The following is a 17,592-nucleotide window of genomic DNA, read 5'->3' as shown; positions in this document are numbered from 1 at the left end:
TTGTTGGAAGGGTAAGTGGTAGGAGCTAGGATCTCCAGAATTTCCCCCATTTCACTAGTGCTTAATGAAAAGTACTTTCCAAGTCCAAACTGAAATCATACTCCCTGTATCTCCTGATCGTAGTCCTGTGCATCAAGGTAAAATAGTGGAAGGCAGCTCTCACACTTCCCCTGAACCCTCTCTTTTCTGGGCTGAATGTCCCCAGTCCCTTTGACCATTTCTCAAGGACATGGCTTCCAAACTCTTTATTACCCCTTTCCGTCAAGAGCTGATGATCTACGCTGCTCTGGGAAGATTCTACATCACGGGAGAAGCTCAAAGTACTGAGCCAGGTGTACGCAGTTGGGGGCCCCAGGGGCACTGGGCTTCTGCTCTCAGAAACAGCATGGTGCTGGTCCCTCTTGTTCTGTTGCCCGTTCATCCCTGGGAAAAATGTGGAAACACAATATTTAAAATCCCCGTCTCTGAACCCTAGTGAGTCAGCGTTGTGAATTATCTGCAAATAAGGTTTCTCTCCTCACTGGGACATTGTCATGCTGGGGGTTATTTTGGGAAGGAATTCATTAATATGATAAAACTTGCTTAGAGGGTGTGCAGCCCAATTTGCAAATGTTTCAAGTCAGACCTGAATGTGATTTTAACATCCCCTGCATAGCACAAAATGCACCATTCTATCCAGTGCAAGAGCTCAGACCCAAGCCCTGGGAGGCATCCATGGCTCCTCTTCCTCTCTCCACTTCTATCCAACTCATCCATATCTTAGGTTCTGAATACCAGTTCCCAGTGTCTGTGGCCAGGGTGGGGGTATTCCCTACATCATCAAGACATCCTCCAGATACCAGCTGTCTGTTCTATAATTCAACTCCATTCTGACCCTATCTTCCCAGGGAAGGTATCAGATTATAATATCGAGGGCTCAGTGCCACCAGACTGTCCATCTCCCAGTTCAGACACCAGGCCCAGGCCCAGGTTGTCCCCTGAGCTTCTGACCATCTGGCTCTGGACTGGAGGTTCCAGAGACCCCCTGCCTTGGCTTTCAGGTTAAGGGTTTAGTCTCGCGAGACTTCCCCTCCCCTCTTCCAACACCAGATGCTAATAGCGAGTCATGGTTGTCAGCTATGACTCGGTCTCCAGCCCCTCTCCTCTCTCTGTAGTTCAGGATGGGATTGAAAGTTTCAATCTTCTAATCACATGGTTGACTCCACCCACAACCATCCCCCCCTCCTTATTTCCTTTCCAAAATCAGAGCTTCCAAGGATCTCCCTCTTAGGGTTTTGTTAATTGCTAGAGCAGCTCACAGAACCTACAGGAACATTTTCCTTGGTAGATCACTGGTTTATTATGGAAGGATATAACTGGGACCAGATAGGTGGAAAAGACACATCGGACAAGGGATGGAGAAGGAGGCAGAGCTTCCGTGCTCTCTCTGAATGCACTGCTCTTCCCAAATCTATACATGGTCATCAACCTGGAAGCTCCCCAAAGCTTGTCCTTTAGGGGTTTATGGAAGCTTCGTTACACAGGCACAGTTGCTTACGTCATTGGCCATGGGAGTTTGAGCTCAATCTCCAGCCCCTCTCCTCTCTCTGGAGGTCAGGATGGGATTGAAAGTTTCCACATTCTAGTCATATGATTGGCTCCATCTGGTAACCATCCCGCCATCCTTAGTTCTTTTCCAGAAGTCACCTCATTGACATGAGCTCAACTGTGGGCTTGTTATGAATAGCACAACATTGATTTCATTGTTCTGGCTCTGAAGCAATTTTAGGAAATGAGGTCTAGTGACAAAATATTATAACAAAAGATGCCCCCGTGGTTCTTATCACTTGGGAAATTCCAAGGGTTTTGGGCACTGTAGCTAGAAACCAGGGATGAAGACTGCATATTTTTGTTACTGTAAATCACAATATCACTATCAACAAATTCCATCAATTCTGTCTTCAAAGCACACCAAGATCCAGCCATGGCTCACTCCCTCCACCATCCTGATCCAAATCCCTGTGAGCACTTGCCCGACCTACTGCAAAATTCCCTGTTGGCCTCCCTGACCCCCCACTTACCCTTGCATCCCATGGTCAACATAGAAGATGGAACAGTCTTATTAAAATCAGGCCATGCCTCTCCTCTCCTTTGAAACTTCAAAGGCTGTGCTTCTTACTCAAATAGAAACCCCAGTTGTCATGGTGGCCTGCAGACCCCTTACAAGCTCCAGTCCCCTCCCCTTTCACGTTCTACTACTTGCTTGCTCTCTGGGTCTCCCCTGCTTCCAGCCACGCTGGTCTCACTAATGGTGTGGAAACAGTCTACGTCTGGCTCTTCTCTGCCATGGTTGCTGTTCCCCGGGGTCCATACATCTCGTCTTCTCATTCTTTAAATCACCCACTTTCTTCTCAGGTGTTAGCTTCTTGGCAAGGCCCTCCCTGGCCACTCTGAGTAAAATTGCAGCCCCTCCCCTGCCCTCACGTTCTCTACAACATTTCTCACCAGCTGATATGCTCCACGGTTTATTTTTACTTGTTGATTAAGAGGAGCATAAAAGCAGGGACTTGGCCACATTCATGGCTGTGTGCCAGAACATGGAATGATGCTCAGCACCCAGTGCGGCTTCAAACATGTGTTGAGTGAATAAATGTCAGTCGAATGAAAAAAAGACTGTTGAAAGAATGAGTGAATGTGAGTATATGTGGTAGCCCCCGTTGCAAACAGCTTAGTATCCTGGATTCTGGAATGCCAAATATCCCATTGAATAGCTTGTGACCTTGAAGAAAGAAAGAAAGTGAAAGTCATTCAGTCGTGTCCAACTCTGCGAATCCATGGACTATATAGTCCATGGAATTCTCCAGGCCAGAATACTGCAGTGGGTAGCAGTTCCCTTCTCCAGAGGAGCTTCCCAACCCAGCGATCAAACCCAGGTCTCCCGCATTGCAGGCAGATTTTTAGCCAGCTGAGCCACCAGAGAAGCCCAAGAATACTGGAGTGGGTAGCATTTCCCTTCTCCAGAGGATCTTCCCCACCCAGGAATCAAACCGGGGTCTCCTGCATTGTAGGCGGATTCTTTATCAACTGAGCTATCAGGGAGGCCCTATGTAACGTTGGCCAAATCTTAGTTTCTAGATCTGGTTTTCAGGTGGGAAATACAGTAGTAAGTCACCCAACTTACAGGGTCTTCAATGAGTGGAAAGGACTTAGTGCCTGGCACATCCCAAGGACTCTATGAATGTTAGCTATCATCATGGTTTGTTTGTTTATTTTACCTTATTGAGTCTCTGAATATGTTCCAGATGACATCCTAGGTACTTTGCATAAATCATTCTCATAGAATCCTTACAAGATAGACATTATTATATTCATTTTACAGGGGAGTAAATCAAGTCAAGACTGAGAGAGAGTGAGAAATCTTTCCAAAGTTGTTCAATTAGTATGAGCTGTCCAGGCAGGAACATTACTGGAGTTGAGTTCAGGAGAACAGCAGTTCTCCAGCCCACAGATGTGGAAGCTACAGTGAGACTCATGGCAGATCAGAGCTGGGCCATCTGGGGCAAACGGGGTCCATGTGACTTGACTCATCGATTCATCCCTTCATTTATGCAGCAAATATATATGGGTCACCTGCCTGTGTCAGGAACTGGTGTAGTTGCTGGGGATCCAGTGACAAGACAAAGTCTCTGCCCCCTAGTGCTTACATTCTGGTACAGGAAGATGGACAGCTAGCATAAAACAAGTGACAGGAGGATAATTTCCTGTAATGTTGGGGCTGTGGAGAGGCTAGAACAGGGTGAGAGGATGGGCTGTGCAACTGGGGAAAGCAGTCATGTCAAAGGGTGTCAGGAGATTGCATTTGAGTTGAGGCTTTAGTGAGATGCTTCCCTCATAGCTTAGTTGGTAAAGAATCCACCTGCAATGCGGGAGACCTGGGTTCGATCCCTGAGTTGGGAAGATCCCCTGGAGAAGGGAAAGGCTACCCACTCCAGTATTCTGGCTTGGAGAATTCCAAAGACTTTACAGTCCATGGAGTTGCAAAGAGTTGGATCAGTCTGAGCAACCTTCAATTTCACTTTCACTTTCTTTTAGTGAAATGGAATGACCCCATTGGATCGGAGGCCACTTCTGAAGATTTTAGCTACCTGGGGGGCTCCCTTGCAAGCCCCTGAGGTGTCAGCACCACACGATAGCACACCCACTTCAGAGGTCCCCCTTTCGACATCTCTACCCACTATACTTGCTTAACCAATTCCCTATGTTAAATTGGTTAACTAATTCAACCCATTAAATTGATTAACTATAGTGGTTTTCATTTTCCTATCTGACCTCTGACTCATGGATTATAAGACACATTTTTGACTTTGTAATGTTAAATGAAGGTCTGAGAACCAATGAAATAAAACACTACACCAGGGAAATCCACAGAGGGTCACGGCTGGTGATGCTTTCAGAGGTGACGTAATCAACCCCAGAGATGAACCCAGAGGAAGGAAATGCTTTGCTCAGGGTCACACAGCCAAAATTGGTGGTGGGTCCGTTGAGGAGTCTGGACCTTGCTCCTGAAATGGACAGGCCAGTGGCAGCCTCATCAGACCTTTTCTTTTTCTTCCAGGAAAAACACTTTGCTGGTCAACAATGGGTTTGGGATTTCTGCTGTGTTGCTGATGGCCTGTTCTCTTCCAGCTGGAGCCTTGGAAATGCTCATCGTGGGACGTTTCATCATGGGTGTGGATGGAGGTGAGACTTCATCGTGTCAGAGGAGAAGGCAGTGACACATTCCTCGGCAGGGTGGTGTGTGTGTATCAAAATGTGATGAGTATTTTGTGGCTGTCACATGACTGGCTCCCTACTGATACTGAATTGGCAGAGACCGAGGATGCAAGAGGGCTTCCCAGGGGGTGCCAGTGATAAAGAACCCAGCTGCCAGTGCAGGAGATGCAGGAGACCTGGGTTCGATCCCTGGGTCAGGAAGATTCCCTGGAGGAGAACATGGCAACCCACTCCAGTATTCTTGCCTGGAGAGCCCCATGGACTGAGGAGCCTGGTGGGCTGCAGTCCATATGGTCGCAAAGAGCTGGACACAACTGAAGCAACTTAGCACACACGCATGCACGAGGATGCAAGAATCCAGCATGGAGTGGGGCAGCCCCATGGGATGGACCACCTACCCACGATGCTCCTCTAATGGAGAAGTGTTGACTGGGATGATCCCAAACCGATACCAAAGATGGGGATGGCTTTCTGCACATCGTGTGTTCCGTTTGTCATCTTCACCCTAAAATTCATATCCCAAGAGGTCTGTGGGTTTTATGTCAGGATTTTTATCAGGGTTGTTTCCTGTCTGGGCCTCTGACTCATTCGTTCTTTCTTTTAGGCTCCAAGCATTTACAGAGCACATGCTACGCTGGGGACACAGCGGTGAACAGGAAACTCCAGTCCCTACCCCCAGAGCTTACGTTCTGGTGAGGGGACAGATATGTAACTAGATATATAAGGCAGATAGTGACAAGCCCTCAGAGGAAAATGAAGCAGAGCAGGATGATAGCAGGAAGCTATTTTAAATAGGATTCAGGGAAGGCTGCTCAGAGCAGGCAATAAATGAGCAGAGACCAGATAAACCAAGGGGAAGGAACAAATGAATATTGGGAGAACTGTGCTCCTGGCGGAGCAGAGGGCAGTGGCTCTGAAGCAGAAATGTGCTTGGCAAGTTCAAGGGAGAGGCAGGAGGCCGGAGTGCTGGAGCTTGGTTAGTCAGGAGGAGTACAGATAGAGGGATATAGGGTTGGCCAAAAAGTTTGTTTGGATTTTCCATACCACCTTATGGGAAAACCCAAATGAACTTTCTGGCCAACCCAATAGAGAGGTAAATAGATAGAAAGGTAGATAGATAAATAAACAGGGATTCCCTAGGGGCTCATACTGTAAACAATCTGCCTGCAATATAGGAGACCCGAGTTTGATCCCTGGGTCGAGAAGATCCCATGGAGAAGGGAATGGTGACCCACTCCTGTATTCTTGCCTGGAAAATCCCATGGACAGAGGAACTTGGTGGGCTACAGTCCATGGGGTCACAAAAGAGACACAACTGAGGGACTACTACTTCACTTTTCACAGATTGATGAACTGCCAGATGCAGCCGGAACCCAGTATGAACTTGTTAAGGGCTAATTCCCTTCCTCAGCCTCCTCTTATAAGCTGAGGGCAGCAGGCACTATGAGTGACATGAATGATAAAGCAAGAAAGTGAGGAGCCTGATAGGAGGTCAGGGAGGAAGAGACTTCATTTACCTTCATTGTTCTGCTGGCAGGAAATAATCCAGGATTGTACAATAATCCAGACTCTCAGTCCTCCATCTTGGCATTCAAGTAGAAGGGAGAACCCCATAGAAAGAATGTTAATTGGAGAGAATCCTGGCTGGTGTTCATGCAGAATTTTCTAACTGACCAATAGGTTCATGGACACCTTCACCTTTAATGTGCTACTAACGCTGAAAGCCCGTTATTTTATTTTTATTTTTTTTCAACAGCCCTGGTTTATTCACCATAATGGACCAAATGCTGGGCATAAAGCAAGCTTCAATAACTTTGAAAAGATTGAAATCGTATATAACTCCATTCTCTGACCACAATGTAATTAAATAAGAAATCACAAACAATATTTAGGAAACTCCCCCTCTAAATTTGGAAAATAATAAAAGCACACCTCTAAATATGACATGAGTCAAAGAGGAAGTTACAAGGGAAACCTAAAATACTTTTAATGGAATGATCATGAAAATACCGCATATCGCACTTTGTTGGATGCAGTTAGAGGAGAAGGTATGGATATTAATGCTTATATTAGAAAAGAACAGGATTTGGTAAACTAACATCCCTTGTGATAAATTTGGACGGTAGACTTTTTTAACGATAAGCTTACTTATTTATTTACTTTTGGTTGTGCTGGGTCTTTGTTGCTTCGTGCAGGCTTTCTCTAGTTTAGGAGAGCAGGGACTGCTCTTTGTTGCGGTGTAGGGCTTCAATAGTTTCAGTAGTTTTGGCGCACAGGCTTTAGATTTTCTGCACATGTGAAGTCTCCCCAGACCAGGGATCAAACCTGTGTCCCCTGCGTTGGTAGGCTGATTCTTATCCACTGCACCACCAGGGAAGTCCCCGTAGACTGTATTTAATGGTCTGTGAGCCAGAGAGTATTATGCTAAATGAAATGTCAGACAGAGAAAGACAAATACTGTATGTTTTCACGTATCTGAATCTAACAAACAGAAGAAATGAACAAATGTACCTGTGCATGCAAGCTAAGTCACTTCAGTCGTATCCAACTGAACATAACAAAACAGAAATAGATTCACTGATACAGAGAAAAATGGATGGCTGCCAGAGGCGAGGAGGTGGGGGAACTGGGCAAAATGGGTGAGGCAGATTAAGACGTACAAAATTCCAGTTATAAAATAAAAAATCATGGGATGGAATGCACATCATAGAGGGTATAGTGAAGTCGCTCAGTCGTGTCCGACTCTTTGTGACCCCATGGACTGTAGCCTATCAGGCTCCTCCGTCCATGGGATTTTCCAGGCAAGAGTGCTGGAGTGGATTGCCATTTCCTTCTCCAAGAGAGTATAGTCAGTGCTATTATAACAACTTTGTATGATGACAGATCGTAAATTGACTTAGCCATGATCATTTTGTAATGTATAAAGATACTGAATCACTATGATGTTTGTGCACCTGAAACTAATATAACATTGTAAGTTAACTGTAGTTAATGAAAGGCTATTTTGTTGTAATTTTGCATGTGAGGACCCTGAGGCTCAGAGATGTGAGACAGTAAAGTGATTAAGGGTGAAGGCTGTGAATTAAGATGGCCTGGATTGTGACATTTAACAAGGTTAATTTCATCACCTTGTCTGTATCAGTTAGGTTTTTCTGCAATAAAAGAAAAAAAAAAAAGCAGAACCATAATGGTTTAAGGCAATAGGCATTTTGCTGAGCTTACAGTTCTGAGGGTCCTGGGGGCTGTTCTGACCTGGCGGCTCTGCTGGGCTCCCTCCCAAGGCTGAGGTTGGCTGCGGGCTGGTCCATTTCTGGATGATCTTGGATGTTCTCATGCACTCGTTTGGTGGCCGGCAGTTGGGCTGGTCTTGGGATCCCAAGGGCTGGCTCGTCTCTGCTCCATGTGGTCTCTCATCCCTAAATAGTGTGGTGAAGCCTCTTCCAGGGAGATTTTCGGGGTTCCAGTGACCAGCAAGAGGGGCACATCCCGTCTTGGAACACTTGTCAAGTCTGCTTGGACGCACGTGCTAGAGTCCCACTGGCCAAGGTGAGTGCCATGGCCAGGTGCAGAGTCAGGGTGAGAGACGTCCAGCCACGCAAGGATGTGGACACAGGGAGCATGGTGGCAGCAGTCTGCCTTCCTGTCTTAGCCTCTTTCCCTCGTATGTGAAAGGACAGAGTACTCCTAAACCTTCCTTGCTAGGGAGTGTAAAATTTAGTGGTGTGCCGTGCATGCACAGTGTGTACATTCCAGGCCCTGTTACCTCCTCACAACACCAGTGATAGTATCATTGCCATTATTGTTGCTGTTATCATTTTTATTCTGTTAACAAGATAGTCACGTATGGATGTGAGAGTTGGACCATAGAGAAGGCTGAGTGCTGAAGAATTGGTGCTTTTGAACTGTGGTGCTGGAGAAGACACTTGAGAGTCCCTTGGACTGCAAGGAGATGCAACCAGTCCATCCTAAAAGAGATCAGTCCTGGGTGTTCATTCATTGGAAGGACTGATATTGAAGCTGAAACTCCAGTACTTTGGCCACCTGATAGGAAGAGCCAGCTCATTGGAAAAGACCCTGAGGCTGGGAAAGATTGAAGGCAGGAGAAGAAGGGGGTGACAGAGGATGAGATGGTTGGAAGGCATCACCAACTCAACGGACATGAGTTACAGCAAATTCTGGGGGACAGTGAAGGATAGCAAAGCCCGGCAAGTTGCAGTCCGTGGAGTCACAGAGTCAGACACGACTGAGTGAATCAACAACAAGATACAGATCCAAGATTCGGACTGATGGTCTGGTTTTGAACTCCCTGCCTGCTCAGGAGGAAGGGTGGTGAGATGGGAGCATCTGAAAGTCCTTTCCTGATGGAGTCCCCTGAAGCCTGTCTTCCTGGAAGTTCTGTATTTTATCCATTTAGCATCTTTCTGCTACTTCGCCTGTCTAGCTAGTCTGGGGGAGCTGACATTTACTCATTACACATACCTGGATGGTCTCTGAATTTCCTTAATTAAAAATAAGCTGGATTCAAAAAGAGATGCCATTTTTTATAAACCCACATATTCAAGACAAACATCTTTTGGACTTCTTGTCCTGTAAACTTTTCCAAAAGCAGTAGAAAAATGTAAACTCAAGAAGTGGGTGGGGGGAGACACACTCTTTCTGACTCCTGGAACATGGCCTGTTGCTGCTGAGCCAATGTGGAAGCTACATGTCATTTATTCTCACCAGACTCTCTCAAAGCAGACACTGGAATATGAGGGTACTTAAGGTGAGGCAGCGGGTCAAAAAGAAAAGAAAATTGCTGGTCATGAGATGAGTTACTGTCCTGCTCAGAATAAATAATTTAAAGCCAAATGAGAAGCCCGAGGATTTTCAGGAGGTTGTGCTGCTCCAACCGGGTCCTCAGAGGCAATGTTTGGAACCATTGCAGAAAATGTGGGACACCTGCCCAAAGTGTCCTATTTCCAGAAGGCTTGGAGCAAAACTAAACACATTATTTTGACACTGAAACAAACACAGTGCAGCATGGATTGGAGGCTGAATCCATGCAGATTTTAAAGTCGAGATCAGGGTGCAAATGTGTTTGTGGAAGATTGTGGTGGACAGGCTCCTTCCACTGCCTTCCCAGGGCTGCCCACACTCCCAGAGGTGCAAGCCCACACCTGCTACATTAAGAATTTTCCAGGGGACTTCCCTGGTGGTCCAGTGGCTAAGGCTCCGAACTCGCAATGCAGGGAGCCCAGGTTTAATCCCTGGTCGGGGAACTAGACCCATAAGTCGCAACTAAGAGTTTGCATGCCACAACTAAAGATCCTGTGTGCTTGCCACTAGCACCTGGCACAGCAGACAATATATATATATATATATATATATATATATTTTAATCGAAGTATAAGTGGACCTGCGCGGTTCAAGCCCATGTTGTTCAATGGTCCACTGTAAATACTGAACAAGATAATTTTCAAAAAGCACTAGGTGCCACAAGGAATGTAAGACTGGGCTTAAGAGTGATGGGGAGGGGTTGATTTCCAGAGGTGAAGGCTTCATGAGGAGCTGTGGCAATCTCCTGTGGCTGCAAACCAAACTGGGGGGCTTGAAAGAAGAGTTCTAGGGGCCAGGAGTCCAAAATCATGGTATCTGCATACTTGGTCCCTTCCAGAGGCTCTGAGTGGGGAGTCTATTTCACACCCTCTCCTGGCTTCTGGTGTTGCATTCCCTGGCTTGTGGACCCATCAGTCCAGTCTCTGCTCCATCTTCATGTGCCCCTCTTCCCTTTGTGTCTCCAAGTGTCTTACCATCTGGTAAGGACACCAGTCACTGGGTCAAGGGCCCAGCCTAATCCAGTGTGACCTAACCTTAACCTGGCTACATCTGCAAAGGGCCCCCTTGGATCTCATTAGGTCCCATTAACAGGAGGTAGTGAGGCTGAGCTGAGACGGGAGGGATAGGAGAGCATCCACCCATGGAGCTGTGAGGACAGAGAGCTTGGGAGAAATAGCAGCAAAGCCTGGTGTCGCACGATCAGAATGAACCTGGAGAGTCCTGAAACCTTATGGTCGGAACACCTGGGGGGAAGGGGCAGGAAATATGGCAGGCGATGGGGTCGTAGGTTGAGAGAGTCCACCCAGGTGTGTGAGGTGCTTGGTGCCCGCACCTTGGGCTCTGGTTAATCAGCCATCCTTGTTTGTCTAAAACTCAGAATCTTCCCAGGATGCAGAACTTTCAGTGCTAAAGCCAGGATGTCGTTGTTGTTATTTAGTCACTAAGTTGTGCTGGACTCTTCTGTGATCCTATGGATGGTAGCCCGCCAGGCTCCTCTGTCCATGGGATTGCCCAGGCAAGAATACTGGAGCGGGTGGCCATTTCCTCCTCCAGGGGACCTTTCCGACCCAGGGATAGAACCTGTGTTTCATGCCTTGGCAGGCGTATTCTTTACCACTGAGCCACTGGGGAAGTCCTAAAGCCAGGTTGGTCCCTTGCAAACTGGGATGAGCTGGTCATCGTACAGCGGCCACCTCCTCACCTGTTGAGCCATCAGCATCTCAGTTTTCCATATTACTTCACAACGGACAAGTGAGAAGGGTCTCCGTTAATTGACAGTGTCCATGTGCCTGGCCCTCTGCTGAGCATCCCCTGGCCGCCAGGGATTCATTCTGCACAGGCGCCCTGTGAAGGAGGCACGCTTACTGTCCTTCATCATGACCCATGCCCCTCTTTTCTACTAGCCCTCTCATTTCCTTACCAGCTTTTTGTGTCAGTGCCAGTCATTCAGTCATGTCCGACTCTGCAATCCCATGGACAGCAGCCTGTCAGGTTCCTCTGTTCATGGGATTCTCCAGGCAAGAATACTTAAGTGGATAGCCATCCCCTTCTCCGGGTTGATTTTCCTGATCCAGGGATTGAATCCAGGTCTCCTGCATTGAAGGCGGATTCTTTACCATCTGAGCCACCAGGGAAGTGAAGTGAAAGTTGCTTGGTCATGTCTGACTCTTTGCAACCCCAAGGACTACACAGTCCATGGAATTCTCCAGGCCAGAATACTGGAGTGGGTAGCCTTTCCCTTCTCCAGGGCATCTTCCCAACCCAGGAGTAGAACCCAGGTCTCCCACACTGCAGGCAGATTCTTTACCAGCTGAGCTCAAAGGGAAGCCTGAGCCACCAGGGAAGTAATGATAATTATCCCTAGAGGGTAGCAGGAGTGTCAGGGTGAAAACCTAACAGTTTCCCAAACGTCCATCCAATGACCCGGCATGAGCCAGATGCTTTGTATGTAGTCTTAGTGTTCCCACCACAGTAGGAATAGACAGTTATCATGACCTTTCTTTCATAGATGAGAAAGCAGAGGCTAGGAGAAGCCAGTTTACTTCCAAGGCCACCTAGAGACGAAAGTAGGGCAGTGGGACTTGAATCCTGCAGGTTCCTCTTATTCCGCTGCTCCTAAGCAACCATGTGCCAAACTGATCTGCGGTCGCTTGATTTTTCCATGAGGACCGGTGATCTCAATATGTGTGTTGGGGATAAAAGTTCAAATAGCATCTGATTTATGTCGCCACCTCGGAGATAATGCTGTCTCTTTGCACCTGAGGCGTGCTTGCCTTGTGTGCGGAACCAGAAAGTTATCCTGGGCTGAGATGCAATGCATGAGGTGCTCAGCTTATAAACTGAGGCAGCCCTTCACAGGAAGCGTTCTCTGAAGGCTAGAAACTAGTGTGAATCCAACCTAACTTGAAGCACACTGGTGCTGTGGCTACAGCGCTCTTTTTGTCAAGGGCCAAGCGGAAGGAGGTACCGTGACCAGCATCTTCTGTGAAGGGGACAGCGCTCTCACGCGCCATGCTTCCTCCACAGGCATCGCCCTCAGTGCGCTCCCCATGTATGTGAGTGAGATCTCGCCCAAGCAGATGCGCGGCTCTCTGGGGCAGGTGACCGCCATCTTCATCTGCGTCGGCGTCTTCGCGGGGCAACTGCTGGGCCTCCCGGAGCTGCTGGGAAAGGTAAGTGCGGCTTCCCAGCCAAACACATTTCGTTCTCAGTTCATGTCACCAATCCCGATCCCCGTGTCCCTTGCCAGACGAAGGGCAGTCAGAGGCGAGCCCTTCCTCTAAAACCTTGTCCCTAGCCTCAGAATTCTTGAGCACTCAAGCTTTTCATTTATTATTGGAGAAAAGTTGTTGCTGAGTTTCTTTGATTGGGTTTGATTATCTCTCTAGAAAATAAAGAATATACAAACCAATTCAAAACGTACAGAATGTATTAATTCATTTGCCCAATGGCTGTTGTTAAGAGATCACTTATGTTCATTTAGGCTTTGACTTTGCTTAGATAACTTATATACACGTAGTTTTCTTTTCCTTCCTTTTTTTTTTTTTTTTATGGAATCATGCCATACACTGGGTTGGCTAAAAAGTTTATCTGGGTTTTCCACAGTATCTTATGGAATATTTTCCATAATATTTCCATAAGTGTTTTCCAGAATATCTTATGGAAAAACCCAAACGAACTTTTTGGCCAACCCAGTACATTCTTCTGCTACTTGCTGTCTTCATTTAATATATTTTGGGCATCTCTCCAGTGTTTGGCTCAGCTCTGCCTCACTCCTGAGTCTTTCTTACCCATGTGCTTAGTTGCTCCGTTGTGTCTGAGTCTTTGTGACCCCATGGACTGTAGTCCACCAGGCTCCTCGATCCATGAGATTGTTTTCCAGTAAGAACACTGGAGTGGGTTGCCATTTCCTCCTCCAGGGGATCTTCCTGATCCAAGAATCGAACGCACAACTCCTGTGTCTCCTGCCTGGCAGGCGGATTCTTTACCACTGATCCATTGGGAAATATGTATTATAAAAGCACCAGATTCCAGCAATCATTCAGAGAGCTGAATCACTCTTAAATTGCTAGTGAGAATGTGAAATGACATGGCCATTAAGGAAAAAGCATTTGGTAGTTTCTCAAAAGCTAAAAATTCCTTTACCATACCTCCTATCAATCGTGCTAGCAGGCATATATCCCAGGGAAATTCAAATTAGGTTTGTACAAAAATATGTACACAAATGCTTACAGCAGCTTTTTTTTTTTGTAATGGCAAAAACTAGAAAGAATCTGGAATTCTTTCCCACATTCATATCTAACCACCAGTCTTTGGTGGTTGGCTTTCAGTTTTGGAAGCAGGAAGGCCTGACTTTAAATCCCAGCACAATCATGTACTTGCTGTGTGGCCTCAGCGAGGAGGAACACCTTGCCCAGGTTGGGGTGGGGATGGGTGTGATCAAGGGGGGCTGCCCAGAAGAGGTGGCCTCTAAACTGAGCCCTGGAGGGTGAGCAGTTAGGCAGGTGATGAGGGAGTTTGGAGAGAAGACCCCGAAGAGAAAGGGAATAACTAAAGAAAAGGTTCTGAGATGGGAATGGGGCTATGAGAGACCTGGGAGCAGCTTGGGGGCTGAGAGAAGACTGGGCGTGGGGAAGGTGAGAGGTGAGGCACCTGTTCGCAGACCTGCAGAGGACTTCCTCCTGGGGCAGTAGGGAGCCCTGGGCGACGCTAGAGCAGGGGAGTGACCTAGCCAGACCTGAGTGTGAAGCTGGCTCTGGGGAGATGGGGGCAGGTGTGGGGTAGAGGGGGAAGAGTCAGAGCATGGAGAGTGACCTAACTGGGACTTGCTATTGGGCAGGGAAGGATGAGGTGGGAACTGAAACAGTGGCCTGGAGGAGAGAGAGGAGGGCGATGGAATCCACAGCCTTGCTGCCTGAGTGTCCGTGGAGGATGAGGGAGGGAGAATGGTGAAGATGCCTCCTGGGGAAGCAGAATCATCCCCTTCCCCCTTCCCCAAGAGGACCAGGAGGGAGGAGAATAAACCATGGCTGACAGTCAGCGTTGAATGGCCACCACTTCTGGCCATTTGAGCAGAGGAGGGCTGACCAACCCTGCCCTGGGCTACCTCCCAGCAGGAGGCAGGCGGCAACTGAAACAAACCTAACAAACGCTCATATCGATGTTGCTTGAGTGAAGCACATCTTTAATGCTGTTCATACCCGACAGCTGCTGTGTGAGTGGCTCGTATCTATAGGCGTGGAAACATGAGCTGAGAGAGGTGAGGCATAGAACTAACTAGTAAAAAAAAAAAAACTGTTGGAGCTGAAGCCAGAACCTGAATCTGCCTGCCTGCACTCCTACATGTGGGGTGCGTCTTACACAGTCCAGATGGGACCCTCTGGATTCTCTGGGAGTGTGACTAAGACTCTGACTCCAGTTACACGCTGTGGACCCTTTCCCTACATCACCTGCTGGGTGTCCTGCATGTGTGTGTGTGCTAAGTCACTTCAGTTCAGTTCAGTTCAGTCGCTCAGTCGTGTCTGACTCTTTGCGACCCTATGAATCACAGCAGGCCAGGCCTCCATGTCCATCACCAACTCCCGGAGTTCACTCAGACTCACGTCCATCGAGTCAGTGATGCCATCCAGCCGTCTCATCCTCGGTCGTCCCCTTCTCCTCCTGCCCCCAATCCCTCCCAGCATCAGAGTCTTTTCCAATGAGTCAACTCTTCGCATGAGGTGGCCAAAGTACTGGAGTTTCAGCTTTAGCATCATTCCTTCCAAAGAACATCCAGGGCTGATCTCCTTCAGAATGGATTGGTTGGATCTCCTTGCACTCCAAGGGACTTGTCCAACTCTTTGCGACCCCATGGACTGTAACCCACCAGACTCCTCTGTCCATGACATTGCCCAGGCAAGAATACTAGAGTGGGTTGCCATTCCCTTCTCCAGAGGATCTTCCCGACACAGAGATCGAACTCGCTCCTCCTGAAGCTCCTGCATTGCAGGTGGATTCTTTACTGCTGAGCCACTAGGGAAGCCCGGGTGTGCTACACTTCAACTCAGTTCTGACACTATCTACCCAGACACAGTGTCAGAGTCTACAGGTCTTAAGTCCAGGTCTTTACCTGTGCTTCTGACCTACAGCCTATAAATCGGAGGTTCCCAGGACCCCTCCTTGGGTTCAATTAATTTGAAAAATTGGCTCACAGAATTCAGGAAACTAGTTTACTTACTACATAATGGTTTATTATAAGAGGATGTAACTCAAGAACGGCCAGATGGAAGAGCTGCCTAGGGCAAGGTGTGGGGAAAGGGTATGGGGCTTCCATGTTTTAAAAATAGGTTCACCAACCAGAAAGCCTTTCAAACCCCATCCTCTTGGGTTTTAACAGGAGGTTTCACTATAGACATGACTGAGTAAACATTGGTCATTGGCATTGAACTCAATCTCCAGCCTCTCTTCCCTCCCCAGATGTCTAGAGGGTGGGACCAAAAGTTCCAACTTTCTAATTAATTGGTTGACTCACCTGGCAACAAGCCCTTATCCTTAGGTGTAGTCCAAAAGTAACCTCATTGACATAAATTCATCAATGAGGAAATACCAAGGGTTTTAGGAACTTGGTGCCAGAACCACAGGACTTCCCTGGTGTCAGTGGTCAAGAACCTGCCTGCTGATGCAGAAGGCTTGTGTTGATCCCTGGGTCAGGAAGATCCTCTGAAGAAGGAAATGGCATCCCACTCCAGTATTCTTGTCTGGGAAATTCCATGGACAGAGGAGCCTGGCGGGTTACAGTGGGGTCACAAAAGGTCGGACGCAACTTAGCAACTGAGGACACACACCCCAGAACCAGGACAAGGACCACAGGGGTCTTAGTACTTTGGGAGCTGCTATATGGGCTTCCCCAGTTGCTCAGAAGGTCAATAGTCTGCCTGCAATACAGAAGACATGGATTTGATCCCTGGGTCTGGAAGATCCCTTGGAGGAGGAAATGGCAACCCAGTCCAGTATTCTTGCCTGGAGAACTCCATGGACAGAGGAGCCTGGCAGGCTACAGTCCATGGGGTCACAAAGAGTTGGACACGACTGAGTGACTGACAAAAATAACAACAAAAATATCATAGACTAGTGGCTTATAAACAGTAGAAACTTATTTTTCACAGTTCTGGAGGCTGGAAGTCCACGATCAAGGTGCCCACATGGTCAGTTTCTGGAGAGGGGCTCATCCTGCCTTGTACCCACAGCCACACTCTCACTGTGTCCTCACATTGGGGAGAGAGGTCATCTCTTGTGTGTTTTCCTCTAAAGGCATTAATCCCATTCATGAGGGCTCCATCCTCATGACCTTATCACCTCCCAAAGGCCCCACTTCCTAATATTATAATCCTGGGGGTGAGGATTTCAACATATGAATTTGACGGGGTCTCATTCAGTCCAGAGCAGGTCTCAGCTCTTTCCTGAACGTCTATCTTCTCGTTTCCTTCACTCATCCATTCACTCACTCAGTGCACTTGCTAATCACTCACTTGGAGCTGCTTTGATGGTAAACATGAGCCAGGTACAGTCTGTACCCTTCATCTTGCTCACCGTCTGCAGGGACTGTGTGACCTTGGACAGGTCACCCACCTCCATGAGGAGGAATGCTTGCAAGTCCCAAATCTCCAAGCTCCACTCCAGCATAAACTCCTCCAAGGGGACATCTCTGGCAGACAGTGACTTGTTCAGCATGTCCCCAGAATGAATACCTTACGCATACCCGTCCATGCTGTTATTTCTGCTTGCTTCTGCTTTGTCCTGTAGCAGATTATGTCTTATTGATGCGTATGTATACTAAGCCCAGAGGTTTCAAGTTGATTCACTCATTCAGAAAATATTTAGAAAGCTTCTTCTCTGGGACAGGTGCTGGGCTGGTGGCTGTTGGCCATGAGCTGAGGATTTCAGACTACTCCCTGCCCTTGGGGAGCTCGCAGGAAAGACAATTAACCAGTGATCATCATGAAGGGGTGAAAGTAGGGCATTGTCCTAGAATAGGGGGTCCGA

At 47.7% G+C, this 17,592-nt stretch overlaps 1 protein-coding gene across 1 annotated transcript in view; it reads left to right on the top strand.

Annotated features, from left to right (window-relative positions):
- The window catches only part of SLC2A9 (solute carrier family 2 member 9), a 208,545-nt gene that overhangs the window by 32,698 nt on the left and 158,255 nt on the right, over positions 1 to 17,592 (top strand). The window contains exons 4-5 of the mRNA XM_068975521.1: positions 4,595 to 4,719; positions 12,598 to 12,743. Coding sequence (XP_068831622.1) covers positions 4,595 to 4,719; positions 12,598 to 12,743 — 271 coding nt within the window. The remainder of the gene's footprint in view (positions 1 to 4,594; positions 4,720 to 12,597; positions 12,744 to 17,592) is intronic.

This window comes from Capricornis sumatraensis, chromosome 7 (genome assembly GCF_032405125.1).
Source record: "Capricornis sumatraensis isolate serow.1 chromosome 7, serow.2, whole genome shotgun sequence".
Lineage (NCBI taxonomy): Eukaryota > Metazoa > Chordata > Mammalia > Artiodactyla > Bovidae > Capricornis > Capricornis sumatraensis.
The sequence above is the reverse complement of the archived record's forward strand: the minus strand, read 5'-3'. Positions and strand labels throughout refer to the sequence as shown.